Source organism: Netta rufina, assembly GCF_964035555.1.
Source record: "Netta rufina genome assembly, chromosome: 8".
In the NCBI taxonomy this organism is placed as follows: Eukaryota; Metazoa; Chordata; class Aves; order Anseriformes; family Anatidae; genus Netta; species Netta rufina.
In genome coordinates, this window is record NC_140131.1 from 5,460,935 (window position 1) to 5,482,038 (window position 21,104).

At 45.2% G+C, this 21,104-nt stretch overlaps 1 protein-coding gene across 1 annotated transcript in view; it reads left to right on the top strand.

Annotated features, from left to right (window-relative positions):
* Nucleotides 1–658: 658 nt before the first annotated feature.
* The window catches only part of GLIS1 (GLIS family zinc finger 1), a gene marked incomplete at both ends in the record, with an annotated part of 187,582 nt that continues 167,136 nt past the window's right edge, over nt 659–21,104 (top strand). The window contains one exon of the mRNA XM_084290834.1: nt 659–1,004. Coding sequence (XP_084146960.1) covers nt 659–1,004 — 346 coding nt within the window. The remainder of the gene's footprint in view (nt 1,005–21,104) is intronic.

Consider the following 21,104-nt stretch of genomic DNA (forward strand, 5'->3'; position numbering starts at 1 on the left):
TCAGGGCTCGCCCCGGGGAAGGGGGTCCCGCTGTTCCCCTCGCCCCCCTTCCCTTTCCCAGCGGGCGGCCCCCGCTGTCAAAGCCCCGAGGGGGCGGCCCCGGCGGCACAGCCCTCCCCCTGCCCGCCCCGACCGGCCCGAGCCGAGGGCTGGCCCCCACCACCACCACCACCACCACCACCGCCGCCGCCGCCGCCGTGTAATGGCCCGGGCCGCCTTCCCTCAGGCAGCCGGCCCTGCGGCGGGGCGGAGCGGCTGAGCCCCATGAACCCGGCACGGCGGCGGCTGTGGTGGCAGCGGGACGGGGCTCGGGGGCGGCGGCGGCGGAGGGAGGCGGCGGGCAGCGCGTCCCCAAGGGCGGCCCCTGCCAGGTAGGAGCGCGGCTGTCCCCGGGGCTGCCCCTCACGGAGGGCGGTAAACACGCGGCGTTCCCCGGGCGGCCGGGCTCCCCCTTCCCTCCCCTCCCCTCCCGGCTGCTAGGAGCCCGGCGGCGTTGCCTAGGCAGGGAGGGAGGCAGGGCAAGGCGGGCAGCCGCCCTGACGAGCCCGGGAGGGTTCAAAACCCTCCCCTCACCACCGCCACCGCCGCCGCCGCCGCCGCCGCCGCCACCTCGGGGGGTGAGGTGGTGTGAGGAGAGCGGCGAGGGCCCCCCCCGGCCATGCACTGCGAGCTCGCAGCGGGGCAGAAAGGCAGCTCGGGCCGCTTGGAGGTGACGGCTAAATGCCAGGGAGCTCCTCCGAAGGACCAGCCGCGAGGGATTTGTCCCGGCGCCGGTAAAGCTCTCTTGAATCCTCAGATGTCCTTGAAGAGAAGCGGCAGCACCGGCAGTGAGCGAGCGGAGCCGCAGCAGAGCCCCCCTGAAATGTCAGCGCCTCTGCTAGACTTCGTCCCCAAAAGACCCAGCATATTCGAGAGGATCCCGATCCTGCCCAGGGCGCAGGAGCTGCGATGCGCTAGAGGCTCCAAAGATTATTTCCAGCAGCAGAAACACCAAAGCGTGAAGGGTGAGTCTTAAAAACGCACGACCCGGCCACCACCGCCACCAAAGCGGCACCCACCAACCCACCAGAAACGTTTATCGAGCTCCTTTGTGTGTGTGTGTGTGTGTTGCTGTCTTCCCTTTTGCTCATCAGGCTGCTTTCTAACTTATTTACTGAACGCTGCAAACTTTCAAACATTTTTCTTCCATGCACCTTCCCCGGGCAGGACGCACCGGGCTGCCTTTTTGCAGATGGGCAGCACATTTTCTTAATATTCCTTAAGAAATCCTGAGCCCAGCATCTTCCCCGATCCCACTGAGTGGCCACTGCCCGGTGCGGCTGCTCCGTGGTGCCGGCGGTGGCTCCCCGGTGGTGCCCAGCACAGGGCTCGGCTGTGTGCATGGGGAGCGTGTTCGCGGGGGTGCCTGGCTGACAAGAAATGCCTGCTTCTTACTCAACGGTTTCACCACGGTTGCTTGGATTTACGGTTTGTGTTTTCAAGGAGGTGTTGCGAATGTTGGATTCGGGCGGCGAATCCTCGGGCTCCGGGATTCCTGGTGCCTGAGAGGCATGGCGTGAGGTCAAGTTCTGCTGGTTTAACAAATGCCCGATTTTCATCTGTGCGTTGTTCAAGAAGTGGTATTGAAGTTAGGTCAGGAATTGCTCGCTAAAGTCTGCTACCCTTTTGAGCTAGAACTTGCTAATTGAGCTAGAATTTGTTAATCAAGGTTTAGTTTTAGAATAATTCCTCTGAGGAGTCGCTGGATGGATTCTGAGGAAATTCAAGCATTCCTTTGCGCTTCAAAGCCACTTGCAGAGACCTACGTGCACCTAAAGTTATTAATATTAAGGCAGTGTTTTCTGTAATGTTAACAAGGTAGTTCTTCTGTTTGCCTTCTCGGTTCTTTCCCATTCTTTATTGTAGACATGTAGATGCTGCTACCTTGTTGGGTTGAGACAGTTCCCACTAGGATTTTTTCAGTGCATTCCTTTCTTTCCATCCTGAAGAATAAAACGGATCGTGCACCCTTGGACTAGTAACATTTTCTTTTGTCATCTTGTTACCTAGGGTGATGGCACCCTTCATTGCCATGAAGTTATGTTAACAAACACCTCGGTGTGTATTAGGTCTGTCCTGCAAACTGTAGGACGTGTTTGTCCATCACCAGTGAGTACAGAGTGGAGCAGCAGGTTATAAATTACCTTTTTTATTTTTCTGTTTGTTAATACTGCAATTCTCACTTCCTTATTTTTTTTTAAAGTTTCTTTGTGTTTGGCAAGGGACTGTTACACAGAACCAGATTTGGAGGGGACAGATGGAGGGAAGGAGGATTCACAACGTACGACGGGACAGCTAGGAGCTCGGGTACTGCTGTGCTGCTGCCTGTAGAAGGAACTCGTGAGATGTTCGTGTTCCTTTTGGTCCCAGAAGTGAGGTTGTTGCCACTTCACTTGGGTTCACACTGGCTTAAAACCCGACCTGTGCATTGTCTTACTCAAATGGACTGTTGAAGCACTTTCTTTTTTCCCTCTCCCTTCTCTCCCCCCCCCCCCCCTTTTTTTTTCTTTTTTCCTTTTTTGAGCTACTTACTCCTCTTTTCATCCATATTCCTCTTGTGTCTGTTGCAGAGGGTAGGGATATAGGGGAGAGAAGAGTAAAAATGTAATTTCCACTTAGTTGGGACTACTTAAAACAGATGTAGGTGGGCACTGGGAGAAGGATGCAAATTCATCTTGTCTGACTGATCAATTCTCCCTTTTTTCGACTGGGGGAAAAACAAAAAGTGTTGTAACCTTTGTTGCTGTTTTTTGTTTAACGCATTTTCTGTCCAGGGTGGTACCTTGTGGTTGCTTCAGCGTATGCATGGCTTGACTCATGGGAGTACGTAGGAGGTCCCCATGGCCGGGATTGGGTTCATTTACTGAGCGTGGTGATTTGATGGATAACACTGGATTTTTCCGAAGACGGCAGTGCTGTTTGGTTGGTTGCTTTTTTTTTTCCCCCCTCCGAAAATATTTTCAAGAGAAGCTAGGGAAGATAAATTTAGGGCTAGATTCTGACCCCAAACATGTGGGCTGTCCTTCTGGCTGCCCAGCAGCAGCATGTGGGCAGCGGGGAGCTCTCCCACCAGATGCTGGGAGCTGCCGGCCCCTGCTCAGAACCCAGCGCTTCTGAGTCAAGTGTGCTGCAGGCAGCGCCGCAGAAATAACTGAAGTCACTCCATTACTCACTGTGATCTAACCGTAAAATCAGAGCTCTGGGCATCACAAGTGAGCTCTGCTGCTGTTGGGAGAGCCACTGTTCTTTCAAGGAGTGGTGCGAACCATCTCCCAACACCAGCGGTTCTGCCGGGGAGATAAAGAAGAGGGCCAAGGACAGCTGTACGTAGATGTCAGATAACAAGATAAAGCTAAGGAGTGGGAATGAGGGAAGCATTCACGTTTACCCTGTCAAAGGTTCTGAGAAGGAAACGGGTGACAGCTTGATTTCAGATCATCACGCTGTGCGTCTCCTGCTCTCCAGCCCCGGCGTACCGCGTACCCAATAATTCCTCCTGCAGTCTGGGTTGGATTACAGAACGCGCCTCCTGCTTTTGGTTTATCCACAGTTGAAAGCTGCAAGTAGGGAGAGAAAAAGACTCCCTTTAACAAGAGCAAAAACGATTTTTATAGTTGCCTGTAAAAATATATTTTTTTCTAAACACATACATACATATTTCAAAAAAGAACGAATCGAAATGATGCGCTGCCCTGTTAATAACTTGAGCAGCTTTGAAATAGTCACAATGGGGAAAAGGCATCCTGCTGGGGTAGTGTCCCTGCAGCGTTACTCCAGTGCTTCACGGTGTTTCGGATGGATCCTGCAACATGCTTCCATGCCTGAGCAGGGCTTTCTGCATCAACAGCCAAACAAAAACTCGAGGGGCGGTGGGAGGATTACTCTTGGGAGTCAGATCGTTTGGCGCTAAGCCTTGTAGGATGGAGCTGTTGTTTGTTTACCAGAAATATCAGTAGTTTGGAATTGTACTTCATGTTTTGTTCTGTTTGGGAGCTGTTTATTTTAAACACCCAGTTTTCACCCAGCCTCCCCCTTCTGGTACGGTTGGCTGTGATGCACACCAGGCATTTCTTGATCATTGGTTTCCCCGTGTGTCACCAGGCTGAGTATTTGTGCCCAGACAGTACTTAGAGGAATTCATGGTCTGCGTGGCATAGAATAATTGTACCAAGAGGTATGACGTGTATTTTACAGTGCTGTCCTGTGATTGTGTGGGTTTGATCCTGTTTCATTGAATTTTGTGCTAGGACATTACCATTTTGAAAGTAACACAGAACAAAATAATTGTTGTCAACAGGAAAGAAACTTGGGGGAAAGCAAGCTTTAGTGGTGACAAAAGAGCAATCTATAAAGATGTCAAATCTCTTTTTCTTTTTTTTCTAAACGACATTGATTATGGTTGTTACCAGGAAACACTTCTCCTTTTCATTCTTTTCCAGTTTCATTCGGTGTATCTAATTCATGACTCAGTAGAAATGACGAGATTTATCCTGTTGGTTGTGCCACTGGGAAATCAGCCAAATGGCCCAGACCTTTGCAGTAACCACTTCAGATATTAACTTTCAGTGGGCAAAACAATAAGCTGTTTGGATTGCAGTAGCTGGATATTTCCTTGTTGAGAGTATTTATTATTCAGACAAGGAGAAAGTTTTTTTTTTTCTCTTTCTTTTCTTTTTTTAATGTAGCCACGTTTGGCAAACACACAACCAATGTATAAGGGAATTAATTTTCTTCTGCTGTTGAGAAGGTGCATTAAATCTTGCCACTGCAACCGCCTGTGCCTACTCCCTTGGTTAGCAGGACAGTGCTTGCCTAAGCAGCAGCTTATGCTGTTGGGATCTTAAGTAAAAGCATATGTTTGGGTTGTATGACTTATTAGGTGTATTGGCCGGTCTTGGGCCTGATTCTGCCATTTTCTTTTGTACACCTTGTCTGTGCTCACCTAAATTATCCCACTGAAGCAAATGGGACTGTCTAGGGCTGATAAATATTATCTGAGCTAATAAGGAGACAGGGAGTGGTGATCACTGGTACAGTGATCCCTAAACTTCCTATTTTATATAGATCTGTAGCACTGCTTTTTCTGCTTTTTTTTTTTTTTTATTTTCTTTTTCACTGCAGTTCACTTACAAGCCTGCTTGTTGTATTATGCATTTGCATTCTCCCCTACAAACAGGAATTTAAAGGTTTATTGGAACTGAACTCGCGGTTACACAACTCCTTTTTATGTCTTTTTTTTTCTTTTTTCCTGATTTCCCTGCTTTGTAGGGGGAGAAAGGGGAGGAAGCTTCAAATCGGAGAATGTGTGCTGAAAATCCATTTGGGTTAAATTGTGACTGTCCCCTCCTCTGTTAAACTGGCTAAAGTGCTTACTCATTTTGAATAGGAAAATAACTTTCGGTTACTTGCTGCTGACGGTTCTTCTAGTGATTTGTGTTGCAAAATCAGAGTCTCTTGAATTGAAGATGACCCTTTCATGGGATTAATTTAAAAGAGGTTTAGTTGCATCTAGTAATTAAAATCTTGTCATTTAGGGATTGTTAACAGAGAACGTTTAGTGAATACAAAGCAGGAGATCTAATGATAGACCTACTGGATAAAGACATTCAGTACTTGTTAAAGCAGGAAAACCCTTCTGCTTCAGGGAAAAAAAAAAAAAGCTGTTGGAAAGAGGAAGATAATAAATGTTGCATCTATCTTAATACTGTGTAGAATTAGTAAATAATGTCAGATTACAGGAAATGAGTCTGATCTGTGGAAGAGATTTTGTAACTTCTTGAGTTTTACTTGATGAAATAAAAGCAAATAAGAAATTACTTACTCTGGCTTTAAAATGGAATAAAAATGTGGCTTATTATACACTCTGCTGAAAGAGACGAGAAGAAAAAGACCTTTTCCTTTCTTCTTTAACGGGAAGGAAAAGTTTAAAACCCAAATCTGCGTGTCACTGTGTTCCTGTCAGTAGCCTTATCTTCTACAAATACTTGGGACTCCAAACATTCTCAATGATCTATTCAGCTGTATCTAAATGATTGCTTGTATGCTAGAGTTCAACCCTGTAAGCACATAAGCTGTTGAAGCATATGCTAAGGGGTTTTAGCAGATTTGAAGTTACATTCTGGAGGTGCTGGGAGATTCGATCGAGCAAAGCTGCTAAATGTAAAGTGAGTGTCTTCTGGGAGATGGCACTTCCTTATGGCAACAGAGCTTTATTTCACTTCCAGTGAGCAAAGATGCTCAGTGTGTTGAATAGGAGGGACAAAATTTTACTCCAAATGATTAAAATCAACAGGAGTCTTGCCACGAACTTCAGCTGGGTCAGTATTTCAATCCTAATATTACAGAAGTCCTTTATCCTGTGTACAGGGCAAAGCTTGTAGAGCAAATAACAAGCTTGTATTAAATCCATCTGTGAGCTCCGAAGCAGAATAATGTATGGGCTATGTACGAAGGGAAATCTGGACTTATTGTGAATGTAATTTCCGTGTTCGGCACCATGATTAGCATTATTCCAGAAACGCGAGGCTCTGCCGCTCGGTGATCTGAGAACGTTGAAGATGCTGATGGCCAGGTAATTGGAGAGGGAATACAGACGTAAACCGCTCCGCGCTGTGCCCCAGGTTTCTATCATTATATGTCAACAGGCTTGAACAAGGCATGCAATCTAGTAATTATTTCACAGTGCCTGAGAACTGCTTTTAATAGAGCGTTGTTTTTGTTTGCTTTTTTTTTTTTTCCCTCAGCCACCAAGCGTTGTTTCCCAGCACACTGATGCAACTCAAAGAATACAGGGTTCCAGCGCAAGGGCAGTGCTCGCTCGCTGTGGTACAGCGTAATCTGGCTCTCCAAATGTGCAAACAATAGCAAAAGTATGTGTTTCTGAATATGGCACAGCTGTTATCTTCTCCTGAGAGCAGGGAACGTTACAGTGACACAGACAGCACGGCCAGTTAAAACCACTCATGCCGTTTTATTGCATTTAAATGGGGCATGTAAGAAAGCAAGGGCCAGTTCTTCCATCCAGATAAGTATCGGGTCCTGCTACTGCAGTGCTACCTTTCTACACGGCCTTTGAAGAACAGAGGCAAAGAATTCCCCTTTTCCCTTCCCCTCCTCTTACGTTTCTGGCACCCACTGTGTGAAATCTCGGCTGGAACCTGAAGCTTTCTGTTCTCAGAATCTGCGCTTCACCAGTAATCTGGAACAAGGATTTTTTTTTTTTTAATTAAACCTGGAACAAGGATTTTTTTTTTAATTTCAGTCATTAGTTTGGATATATTAAATGACTGTTAATCATTAAGGCTGCTTGTAGAAAGAAGACTACTTGGAAAATAAAAGAAATGTTGCCAGAGCTACTATAGGAAATAGACGCAAATTCTGTGTTTTAGGTTATTTTAAGGTTTTGTGCGTTTAGGAATTGCAAGGTTGAATTTAGTCAAATCATCACAAAGTGCTTGAGCTCCCTCTTTCTAACAAAATATTACTTTATTTTTTGTTTCAAGCAATTGTATTAGTCTAAATCTAATACTCATGTCTGACTTTCCTATCATTATGTCTGAATGTATATGTGATTATTTTGCATAGTGGACTGGTAAGGAGCACTGTAATTGAATCTACCCGATCAAATTTATTCTAGGGGTTAAACAAATGCAAAACATCTTAAACTGCTTTTGATTCTGGCATTACATGCATGATAAGAAGAAGGCTTTGTGAGTGCTATAGCATTATCAATCTTTTTAGATTGAGAGAAAAGCAAATATATTCTTACACGTGTTTTTTTTCTTCTTTTCATATTTAACCAGAGGGAAAAATGACACTAAGGCGACATCATCAAATACTGTAAAACTAATTTTTTCATACAGATCTCCATTGTTGTTTTAAGTGCTTAAGGGGCTGGCTGGTTGGTTTATTTTGGAACTTGCTGAACTATATGAAGTGTGTCTCCAGGGGCCTGGTATTTTAATACCTAGAAGGTTGTATAACAGTAGATGATGTATTTTGCCTGCCTTCCTATGTTGTAAATAAATTACATGTGCCGGCTTGGGAGAGAGTATCTGAGGTGTAAATCAAAGCCTAATATAAGAGGGAAAAAAAGAATTACGTGATATTTTGTGACTGATTAATTTTATTTATACATTTATCTGTAATCAAAAGATTTAAGAGCAACATTATGTGTAACAATGTTAACACGAGGCGCTTTCCAAGAAGAGGTAGAGGGTCTAGTGTTGCTTTAAATAAAGTGCTGTGATTCATTGCTTTTTCACAATTTGCTGTGGTTAAGTTGCTTAAATACTGAAGTCAACAATCCCCATGGCAAAGAAAGATAATGTGATTTTAAGCATATTGTAAAATTGAAATGTCATAGCTTCCAGTCTACAATCCTAGCTAAGTCTTGCTTGTAATAAAAGGAAAATACAGATTTGTGTGTCAGTTTTTGGAGCACAGGCTTCTTTGAGTTTAAAGAATCATAAAAGTGCTTCAAACAAGCCACACAAAAGTTTATTAATATGAATGTTTTGCTAAATACTGCATGCTTAATGCAATCCCCATTCCTTTATAATAAGTTTAAATATTAATTCTTTGGAATGCTAGATGCCTAAAGCTAGATAGAAATGCTGTGCAGTTTCAGATATCTAGGAGTGGGCTTGTGAAACAGGATATTTAACTGGGAGAGATGAGTAGCACATTTCAGAGTTATTAGGGCAGAACAACAATGCAAGAGGATGGCTTAAAAAAAAAGTTATGTTTTCTGTGCATGAGGCTTAAATACCTTAGACTTGTTTATTTGAAATACAAGAGTAGGTTTCCTATGTATGGAGGCTCTAGATTGCATTTTTTATCGTTATTTTGCTTTACTTCTCTTTACCCGCCTGCCCCTCTCTGTAGCAGCTGGCTTTGATTTAACCTGAATCCTTTGCAGAGCCCAAATGATCAGTCACTGCTGATGACTGCGTGTTGTGTTCTTTGCTGGAGCATCTCCACAGACTGGATGCATAAGGGAGAAAACCAAATAGGCCAGGAAAAGTGTTGAGGAAAGCAGCAGTTTACCTTCGTTTCACCCCAAAACAGATCTCTTCACTTGCTGTTCACTTGTGTAAATCCTGCCTGCCTCCCAGCCCCTGTCTGGGCTGGGCAGAGAAGGGAGAGTTAAAGTGAGAGCAGATAAAAAGAGGAGATCTCAGTTTTATTTCCCACTGTTTTCCAGAAAGGATTTAGCTCCTAACTCCTGCTTTGCCCTGCTGCTTCCCTTGAAATTGCTGGGAGTTGGGCCATTGACTTCAGGAGCAGGCCAGGACTGAATGCTTGTGAAAATGCCATGCACAGAAGAGCAGCACAGACCAGAAGATCCAAGTGTTAAACCTGCTCCCGGAGAGAAAAGTGCAAGCAGAAACAGCCCAGTAGCTCAGATGCCAAGGTCAGACAGTCAGAACAGCAAGTTCATCTGTAATTTCCCTTCCTGTTCGGGACCCCACGTAGGTCTAAGGTCGGTGCGATCTGCTGTCTCCCATGAGGCAGGCAGAGAAGTGGTGAAGGCAGAGAGAGAACACAAAGACTGTGCCAGCAGCTGGCATGGCCAAGGGGATGTAAACGTTTGGGATGAAGAGGGTTAGGGTGCTTGGACTCCGTTAGGCCATGCCATTTACTTGCATTGTTTGGGGGCAAGTCTGTTTATTATTCAGGACATTTCTTCAGCAAGAGCGTAACGGAGTGTGGTGTGGAGAAATACAAGCCTGCTCTGGAGCCAGAAGCAGTGCAGTTGTGTCGGCACACCATCAGGGCCAGCTGAATTTTCTCTGCTGAGGGACAGGCTCTGTTGGTGCAGGTGCAGCGTTCAGGTGGTGTGGCTGTGAGCTGTTTGAGGTCGGACCTGGTGTTATCGCAGGATGCCACACGGCAACGTCTGCGGCGCTTACTGAGCCTGGCTGTTCCCCTTCTGCTCAGCGTGCACGTGGGCTGGATTTCTTCCAGCAGATGGGAAGGTATCTGACGGCTGCTGTTCTTCAGGCAGGGAGCACCCGTTGGGTTGTGTGCCTGCACGGCTTGGGGCGCAGGTCGCTGCTACAAGGTTCCTGAGATCCTCACCCCTCCAGCAGAGCAGGCTTTCCACACAGCTGAAACTGCCTTCCAGGACTCGAAGAGGAAAAGGCAAGAGTAAATTCCTCTTCTCTGGATATCTGATTGTGGTAACGTTCAGTTTCCTTGAAGTCATTGGAGCTGGTTTATGTTCAACTGCAACTGAGTTGGCTTTGTTCCATTCTCCCTAGATCTGGTGCAAATCTGAAGCAGCACCATTTTGAACCAAGAGTGGATAAAAATGGAGCACTCGAGCCACGGAGGGCTAATACACAGAAGTTTCTCTTTGTGGTATGGACTTAGTTGATGTGGCAAAAGAAAGATATCTCAAGTTTTTAATCTGAACAGTTTTCCTTCGTACTTTTCCTCCTGCCAACTCACTGCGGGTTGGTTTCTATTCTTTTTCTCAGAGTTCTTGAGCTATTCAGTAAAGTTTGTTGACTTGTCATATTTTCATGGGGTAAGCTACAGGCTGTGTGAATGGTTCTCTTTTCAAAACAAAGATGCTGCATTTCAGCATCTCTGAATGAATAGACAGGAAATCTAAGGGGATGTTTGCCCCTAGAGCCCACTTGCTCTTCCCCTTCACTCGAACCTCAACTTACTCATTCTACTTTCTCAGCCTACTGGCCTCCGTCTTTGACTTTGTACAACTTTTCTGATGGCTTATTCAAAAAAATATACATATAAAGGGATGTAACTTACTGGAATTGTGGGTTAGATACATGGAAATGTGGCAACTCTTGTAAATAGCTTTTGGCCTGTTGAATGTGTAAATATTCAAAATCTGAGAGGGTGATTTGGCCAGCTCTTGCTGGAAACGTTATTCATGAGAGATTCTCTTTCTGTTGCTGCATCCTGTCAGAAGCTGTTCAGCAGAGATTACTGGCATGGATACTCAGACCACTTCGTCAGAATTTGCTTTTATGCCTGTTTCCTTGTAAAATCACCACTTCCACAAATACTTTTACAAGTGTGTATATTTTGCTGGATTAGTCATAGAAAGCAGATATAAAGGGGGGCAATAGCTAGAAAGTGAGAGCAAACCATCTCAGTGACTAATTGCGAATTGTGTTTGGGCCCTAATGTGTGATGGCATTGGCTACAAGTGCAATTTTTTTGGCGAGTTTGGGTAAAAACACAGCATTTTGCAGAGGCTTGCTGCTTCAATGGTATCCAGGTTGAGTTTCTTAAAATGGGACTGGCCATCTTGGGGAGCTTTCCTTGCCAAGAGTTAGTGTTAACGTCTACAATGGGGTTTTTATTAGCTGCTGGAGAAGTTGCTGGGAGACATGGAAATTAAGAACAGTAAACAGAGGTGAGAAAGATGCTTTATGCATGGGATGGCTGTTTTGGCAGCCCGCAGTCACTCTGAAGTGACAGTCAGGCAGTTGCAGAGCCTGGAGATAATATGTGAGTTGAGGAAACTTGGTGAAAAATAGCCCCACCTTATAACCAACTGGAATTTAGGTAATAATGAAATCTGTTACTGACTGCCACTGGAGAAAGCAACCTGAGAGGCTGGCTGCAGCTTCCAGTGTGAAGTCTCTTTGTTTGATAAGCAGCCCAGGTTTAGAATTAAACCTGGATTTTAATGGTAAGGATCACGTAAACATGAAATCTGCTGGTCTATAGATGAGGGTTACACTGCATGTGCGTGGTACCCACACCAGTCTTGTTCTGCTTGTATGGAAGGAAGTGTCCCATTGCATCCTATCCAAACCTGAGTGTGGCAGGAGGTTGTCCCCCTGGTACTAATCACAATGTGAAATGCATGAGGCATTCAGCACCTTCTGCCTCTTCTATGTTGGTTTATTCTTCCGCAGGATTTGTGCAGGCTGGATACTAGGGAAGAACTTCAACTACGAGTACACTAACCCTTTGACATGCTTTGCCCAAGCAGGCTGTGAGGTGTTTGTCACTGGAGTTTTTAAAGACAGCCTGAATGGAAATCCTTCCAAGGGATATAACTGCGGGTACACCACTGTCTTTTCTGCAACATTTTCATTCCCACACTGAACTGCTCAGGCACGATGAAGAGTTATGAGAGGTTTGTCGAGCTCTGGGCTGCTGTTCTCTGACCTACTGAATGAAGGTTGAATCTCCCCTTGCCTCATGTTAGTGTTCCTGGACGCTCATTTGTTTGTCAAGAAAATGCTGGGAAGGCACTCGGACTGAGTGAGGGGCTCAAAAGCAGCAGTGGGGAGAGCCAGCGGTGGGACAGCTGGGCATGGAGAATGATTGATTTTATGTGCAAAGCAGTTGTGAAATGTTCTGTGGCATTCTGGGGACATGCCATTGCTAACACACGATTGCCTGTTGGGGATAGAAAATGCCAGCCATTGTTCTGAAGAAGGAAATAGCCTTATTGATACTGAATTAGGCTCAGATTGAATTATTATTATTCATTCGTAGTACATCCTGTTTTCCAAATACAAAAATCGACTGGCCATACTGACATCCTCCAGCACTACCAACCTTTTGTTGCTGGTCGATCTACAGCGTTACGTTCTAGGTGGAGTTTACACTGTTTTGAACTGAGGTGAGTTACGACAGAAATCTGCATTAACAGGGGAGCTGTTCTGCTTCTTCCAAGAGGCAGTCTCATCAGGTGTGTTCGTGTCTTAGAACAAGCCCAAGAGTGAGGCTGGCAGAGGTAAATGTGTTGGTGGATTAGACTTAAGCTCCTGGGAGACATTTTGAATCATCACGTGCCATGTTGATGGGAAAATAGCTGTCTAGAAAATAATATGTGGCCTTTTGAATGGATGGAAAACTGACTGATCTATAGAAAGTGAGACGCACACCGAACTATCAGTGGCAGTATTTTTACAGGACTCTGAAATGTTGTTTGGTTCCCAGTGTCATCTAATAGGTTCTACTGAAATCCTGACAGAAAACATTTGCCACTGCCAGTGCAGTTTATCTGTTGCTTCAGATTAAGGCAATAATAAATGAAAATTAGAAAGTAACTAATGTGAGACATGGATTTCTTAATCAAGGATTAGGAACTGGACGATGGATATTTTGACAGAAACACTTGAGACTATTCCTTGTGATGGAGTTTGAACTGTTCTTACAGATGGCAGGCTGAATGTCCTGGTAAGCAGTGACAAAAGGATTGTGATGAGATTGGCATGGGAAAATATATTTCTAGTTGGGTATGAGGTGATAGGATAAGTTATTAAAAAGCATTGGGAAGTGATGGGACTGCTAAGCATCAGTCTAGCTGCAGGATAGGCTAATGTTCAAACTTTATTAAATGGCTTTGAACAATTGAAGGATTTGGAGAAGAACTGGAAGATGCTAACCCACACGTGGTACGGACGGATTAATGGCACAACAAGGGCAATCTGGTCAGTTCTGGAGAAGCACCAGAGGAGAAAAATATGTGACCCTTGAGGGCTCTTTTAGGTGCAGATAAATTCAGAACAAGGTCTCGTGGCTGGAAACCAAAGCCAGGGAAGATCAAACAAGAAGGAAGAGCCATGGTTTGGATTTCAAGGATAGTAAACCTGGCACAGCTTAACAAAAGATACGATAAATCCTTTGGTACTTGTGAGTCTCTGTGTCAATTTTGGATGTTCCTATGGAAGAAACAAATCATTTCAGCCATGGACAAATCGCACTCAACAATAGAATCACTGGACAAACAAGCTGGACCATCCCAATGGCTTTCACTTGCAAGTTGTAAAAGATTAAGTCCCAGGTCACCTCCTGCTGCTGGAGTGCTCTTCCTTCATGTGCCTTCTTCATTGCAGTCCTCAGGTTTAACATCCATTCTGAGGCCAAATTTGGGGCTGCAGGCTGGGCTTCATGAGGAAGAGCAGGGGGCAGGCTGGGGAAGGAGGAGCGTTACTGCTCCAGAATCACACAGTTCTGACAGAAATTGTGGTAAAGCAATCGCTACCAACTACTGTTTCTTCCAGACCCTCCCTTTCTCTCCTCCTGTTATGTCTCTCCTCAGCAAACAGCACCACTCCTCCATGGCTAGACGGGGCTCTGTTCAGAGACGCTGTGATGGAACCTCCAGTCTCCTAGGACCTGGGCTGAGACCAACTAAAACCAAGTGCAGGCTTTAAAACCTGAACACGTAGGAAAATGGTAACAGCTGCGTTCTTCCTTCTCTTACCAAGCCCCGATGATTTTCAACATTAATATCTTCCCTTTCTTTGCTTTCTGAAATGAAAACAAAGGCGCTTAGCCTCTTTGCTAGCACAGCCATGGTGACATACTAACACAGTTATTACAGCAAACATTGTGGCCCTCCCTGGTCATGATGTTTTCTTTCTGTGGGGAGACTGAAATACTAACTCACAAATAATGTCTTTAGAAGTCATATTAGTCACACATTTTTAAGACATTCCAAAATCATACCAACCTCCTTCTGAGCTTGTCTGTTGCTACCAATGATTCAAAGTTTTGAAAACTCTCCTTTAGTTTTGATTTACATTTTGGTCTTGGGCACTTGTTATTTCTGGCAAATGCCAGGTCAGTTTCATTAAAGAAAAATCTGTTTTACAGCCATGCAGCTCAGATCTGCTGCGCTTCTAATAATTGATGGCTGGTTTCCTTATTTCCTGCATTGTAGAAAAATAAGGACCTTGTTAGACCTAAACAAGCCTGCATAAAGTCACAGTGTGAAATATCAGGTTGGGGGTGAGCAGAGCAGCTGCGGGCAGGTTTTACAACTTTGGGCCACAGTTGATCGAGGCAGCCAAGGGAAACTGAGATATACCCATGTGACTAAAATTCGGCTGGGTTCTTTGGCTCCCTGGCCTGAGATTTATATTTGTGACACCTTCCTCCTCTGTCAGTCCCCGGGCCAGACACAAGTCTGTCTGTATATGTACTTAAGGCTCCGCACACCCTGTGGTGTGGCCGCTGTGCCCGCTGCTTGCCGTGCCACCGCGGGACACGTCTATTTCCAACGCTGGCTGTCTTGCTCCAGCAGCCCACAACAGTACGAGTGTGTGCTTTGGAAGAAAGCAGCTGCCATGTGGTGGGGATGAAAAATCAAGAGCAAACACTTTCAGAATTTCTGCAAGTGGGCAAATTAATTTCAATCTCAACTGTCATCACAAGGACCTTTTTTTAATTCCCTTTTCCTTTGGGTGGTATCTTTGATTTATATTTCTGGATGAGGCAAGTGATCACCCTTTGGTGCCCGTTAAGAGTGTGTGTGGTTCAGTTTCCTTATAGGTTATAAGTTACAGAACCAAATCAGTTTATCAGTTTTTGTTATTGCAGACAGGCTTCTTGGGTTTAGGATTTTTTTTGCTGTTGTTTTGCTTTTTTTGCCCCCTTTTTTTTTTTTTTTTTAAGAGCCACTGGAATTCAATGATGCCAATGTTAATTGAAAACAACCTGTAAGTCTTCATGAAGAGCTAATTGCTCTCAGGTATTCTTCCACAATGCAACAACTGTTGCATTGATGCCTCCTACCATATTGCCAGTCGATAAGTCTGGTAGCAGAGATAGGATCCTACCTTAGAGATTCATGCAGCTAAATGGTTCCTAGGAAGCCAAGCAGTGGCACTTGAACAATGTTATAAAACATTAAAAAATGTGTTTTTTTTCTTCTTTTTTTCTCCCTATATACTTATCAGGTCCTGTCTGTTTCCTTTGAGAACTGAGTGGCTGTTTTCAGGCAAGACAGCTATGTGATGAGCCTCCTAAGCCTTTCTCTGAAGGACTTGGTCCTCAGGGGAGGTACCAAAGAGTTTATAGAAACTGTAGAACCACCGAAAAACCAAGCCTTGAATTTTGTGCTGTTAAAAGTCTGATCAGAGAGGTATTCAAGCACCTAACTCCTGCTGACATTAGTGGAAACTCAGTGCCTAAGTACCTCTGGATCTGGCGCTTAGTCCTCTGGTGTTGGATGTTACGCAGCTCGCCCTTTCTGTGGGTCTCCTTTTATGGCACTTTCTGAGTGGTGCAATAGTATTAATTTTGAATTCTTCCCATCGTGAGTTCCAGCACACGATGCCTAGAAAGCCGTGCCATGTGAGTATCCACTGTGCCAACCAGGAGCTAGGCAAGGAGTGGGGTGGGAGAGCGACCCAGAGAAACTCCCCTGCTCTTGTATTAATTGTTCCTGAGGAGGGATGGGGCTGACATTCCGGCATTGAGACTCCGTTGAGGGGAGAGCTACACTGACATGTTTGTTTGTTTGGATGAAGGGCCAGGGAGAAGTGGGAGATTTTTGTTGGCGTTTCCCCCACTCAGTACTGATCTTATCGTGCTGCTTTAGTAGCAGAGCTCCTCTGGCTCCTTTCCAGGTGATACCATTGGAGTCCATCTGAGATGTGTGAGATAAAGGGTCTCAGGGAATTACAAGTATTATGACTTTCCTATCATCCAATTCTGATGAGTGGAGTTTTCTGACCCAGAAAATTCGCCTGTTTTTTAAAAAAAATCTATTATTGCAAGAAAAAGCAGCGCAAGAGCTGGAAAGTGGAGCCTGATGTTTATAAGGGCCCTGAGAGCAGCTGCAGGTTTTTGGAAGACTTATTCCTCTGCCAGCAAAGGGCCCTGGTGTTCAGCCAGGTTAGATGTAGCCTGGGAGAACTTGGGAACCGTGCACCATACACTAATTCTGTGCCTGGCACAGAGCATGTGAGGTGTCCTCTCAACAGGTAAAATATTTTGGGTGCTTCCAGTGTGTCTTGTGAGATGCTCTGGAGGTTTGAGTCACTACCCAGCATCTGGACCAGTTCCCTAAGTTTGTGGTGGGCATCATCAGGGTGCTGTGGGGATGATTGTCCTACCGGGGTGCTGTGATAGTCTCATGGGCCTGCACAACGCCTGGTTTTAATGTGGGGCTGTAGGTTTGGTGGTGGTGCCAACTGAGTGACACGAGAGCAAAGGCTCCTGCAGTAACTAGAATCACCCTTGTCTTTCTTAAAGAGACTCGCAGCAGTGGTGCTGTGCTTCTATTTTGATTATGTTCAGGTGAATTCAGTAGTGATGCTTGGCAATACAGGGGGATTTTTTAGTGCTGGAATGCTTTCGTGGCTTGGTGTGAGACTCCAGCCAAGTGAGGGCTGCTGGCTGGTGTGAGATTTGCTTGTTTGACTCCTCCTCCCTTGCTTGTAGCTGCTGTGATCTTTTTCCTGCTGTGTTTTCATCCCATGGCCTCTTCTTTTCATCCCCACAACACCCAGTCACAGCTTCCCCTGACCTGCACTGGGACTGACCTGCCGGGCACCACGAAGGTGTACCCAGGAACTCGGAGGAGCTCTGTGGGGTGTGTGAGAGCTGGAGGCTGAAGGGCTGGGAGAAGGTGGTGGGGCTGGGAATGGAAGGGATGGAGCACTGGGAAAAGGCATTTGGAACAGGAGAACCCAACGGGGACCAACTGCTGTGTAGAAGAGTAGAGGCCCATCTGCACAAAGAGGAGAAACAGGACCTGCATGAAATAAGTGTGTGCACAGGGTGTGATCAGAGTGGCCACTAAGGAGAGAAACAGATATTCCTTGTATTCTTCCTAGAACTTCAGAATTTAGCTGTTGGCTTACGAGCTCCTTGCTTTTCAGATTTCACAATACTTGTGAGGAAAACATCTGAGTTTCTTTCTCAAGGACTCTGGAGCTGTTCACAGTCCAATTTCTCTGGTTTTAGATAGCAACTAGAAATGTGCACCACGTGCCAGATCCTACAGAAGTTAGTAGAACCTCAGGGAGAAAGAACATAGCTTTTAGCAGAGCTAAACTGAGCGAGCCTTCTTGCACGTTGGCCAGCTGGAGGACACAAGGAGCAGCACGCTGTGCAGAAAGGTGCTGGGGGACGGACTGGGACCCCGACACGAACATTGGCCCGTCTTGTTCCTGCTGCTGCAGTGCAGAAGGCTGGGCAGGGATGGGGACTGATCCCAAACCCCCTGGCTTGGTAGCCCCCGGGGTCTGGGAGGGACCACCACATGGCCCATTGAATGCAGCGTGTTGCTACTGCAGGCAATCGACACGGAGCATCTGTCCCACACCACCCACAAACCACAAAGCACTCCCCGACAGCCTATAACAAACTGAGATCATTAGTGGAAAATACCAAAAGCCACAAACTGCTGTGCACAGTAGAGAGCAGGAGAGGTTGAAAGCACTGACCATGGCCTGCAACTCTGGAAAGGCAGGGAGTTTCCTTCAGTGAAAATTCCCAGATGATCCAAACGTCAAATCTGATTTTTTGCCTTAATGCACTGGGTGCATTAAGGGTGGGGGAGGCTGCACCACCGAGCACCTCGCGTCCTTTGTGTGCTTGGGCAACTGGGGACAAGCTGGTGTCCACCAGCCCAGGAGTGGAAGAGCTGCTCGTGGGGATCCTGTGCGTGCCCTTCGGACTTGCTGGTGCTAACAGCAAGCACAGGTCCATGCAGCACACAAGACAAGGTGCTTTTTTCCCCCCCCTTTTTTTTTTCCTCTCCCCCTTCCCTTTTTTTTTTTTTCCTCTCCCCCTCTCCATTTTAATAACTGAACCCAACAGCTCCTCCGAGTTATGAGGGATTTTTACAGCGCAGTTGCATGGTGGAGGGACCTGGTTTTCATTGTGCAGCCCGGGATATCAGTTTTAACCCAGAGGCAGTGATGTTATTTAACAGGTGCCTTAAAGGCATAGTGCTTATTTAATCACCGTCTCCATATCAACATTATGTAAATTGAAATTGCTTAGGTACGCAATTAATTGTGAATGCTTTAGACGTTTTTAAAGGCATAAGACAATACCTGAAGTTCCATTTTAAGAATATCCAGGTCAAAGGACACACATGTTTTTATTTTCTTATTTGAGGTATAATGTGTTCAAGGCAGATTTATGGCACAACCTTTGTTTATTGACTTGTACTTTTCCACATGAAACTAATGGAACATGACAGATGATATTTATGAGGCATGTGTTCCTGATTAAATCATGTTAGACATTAAAACCTGATAAAAGAATGTATTTTAAAGGGTGGATTAATAGAAAAGGAGGCAGCATTGATTGGGGAGTTTACACGGAACAAGACACATTGGTCTTAGACCGAGTATTTATAGGTGAGATATGTGGTTATAAAACTTTAGAAGCTGAACAGAAAAAGATTAATAAGCCTTTGCTTTTTGGAAAGTTTGAGGTTTGTTTTTCTCCCTTTGTGAGCCACTGGCCACCTTGTATTTCTGGTCTTTCAAGCACATTTATTCAGTTCTGCTTAAGAACTTGCGAGCCTTTATGGCCTACTGCTTTTACTTTTGGTTCTACGTGTATGGTGTGCTTTGGGATTCCCAGTCAGCAGGTTTGTGCTGGCAGCCTTTGATGCTGCTGAAAACTGCTCTGAAATGTGCTCTGAGTGCTGCTCATATGGGTGCAAATTGGGTAAACCAGCAAGAGTCAGATGGAGCTGCTCATTTCCACCTTGATTTGTGGGGCTTTGCACAGAGCTCTTAGTAAGAGGTTAGTGGGGAATCACCTCGTGTAGGATTTTGTGTGTCAGGATTAGAGTATGCCTCAAAGTATTTCCTGTGGAGAGCAATTAGAGGATTTTGGTAAACATTAAGAAGTGGGAACAGCTTGAATTTGTTTTCTTGTCTTACTGAATATTAAGTCTAAAGGGAAAGCAAATACCTGTGTTCTGCTTTCAGTTACACAGGTGCAAACCTGGACCAGTTCCACTGATTTCAGCCACGCTGATGGACCTAAGGACATGTTCTGGCTCTGTGCAGTATTTTCATTCCTGAGTTTTAGCCTTCTGTGACTGAGTTTGTGGAAACCTGGATTCTTCTTAAAACTGTGTCCTCTGTAGAGGTGGCAAATTACTGCATAAAACGATGGCCCTGAGTTCATAAGCTGTGTTTTATTGCACTTTTATGTCATGTTAGCTTCAACTTTTAGAAGCACTAGTCACTGAAATATAAGGAAGTGCTTAGTATATTTTTATGACAATAAAGTAAAATATGCATCTTGTGCAATATTCTCCTCCTTCCTATAACCTATTCATCATGACTGAAAGACTTGCACCAAATCGTGAGCTGTTTACTTTTAATCTGAAAGCAATATCTATTCTGGATGAGATATGGTAAAATGTGTTAAAATTGTAGATTTCGAATATTTAAATGAATAAAGAGCTTGAAGATCTTCTACAGGAAGGAATATAACTTACAGACACGTTCATGGTTTCCTCATGTTTGGATGTTCAGGATAGATAAGGAAAAACTAGGGCAAAATAAGAAGGCTGTAGAAGAAATACAGTTCACTGTGAATAGTGGTGTTTTTATAAAGTGTTGTACATTGGAATTTAATAGGGTTAAAGCAAGACCTTGCACCTAGTATCATGAAAGCAAGTTGTATTTGAAAATTTGCTAGCTGAGGTAAATTCTGGCTGGTAGAGGACACAAGTATTTATGCTGCTTTGGCTTACAGTAGCAGTGGTACTCCTAAGCCTGGTAAGGACATCGCAAGTGTCTGCCCTCATAGCTGGGCTGTGCAGTTCTGGAAATGCAGCACTTTTAATTACCAGTGAAAATGGCTGGTGATGTTGGCCAGCACCCAAGCGGTGACAGACATCCTCCTTTCCCCCGGCCAGGATCAACGCTCCCCACTCTATTTCTGGTAGATCTTCGCCAAGTCTGTTTTATGTGCCGCCAAGGACAGATACGCTGTGTGTCCCCCTGCCTTTCACAGGTGCTGCCGCCCCTCTCCTGGCTGTTTCACCAGTCTCCTTTGCTGAGCTTGACTCGTCCTGTCAGCAGAAATCATTGGGACTCACGTCTTTTCTGAGTCTGTGTAAGCTGAAGGAAACCTGAGTTCCTTCAGCTCCAACAGATACTGCTTCACTTGGAAGACTGGCCATGCTATTAATGATTTCCTGTCTCATAAAAGAATTGTCCACGGAGTCAAAGTGTTGGCACAAGGCTGCCAGAGCAGAAGCCTTGCCGTTACAGCTTTCCTCTCAACATGGCTTCCTGCTGAAGAGGCCCTTGCTGGCTCCCCCAGCTTCTCTCCTTCCTTTGCTGTGTGCTGCC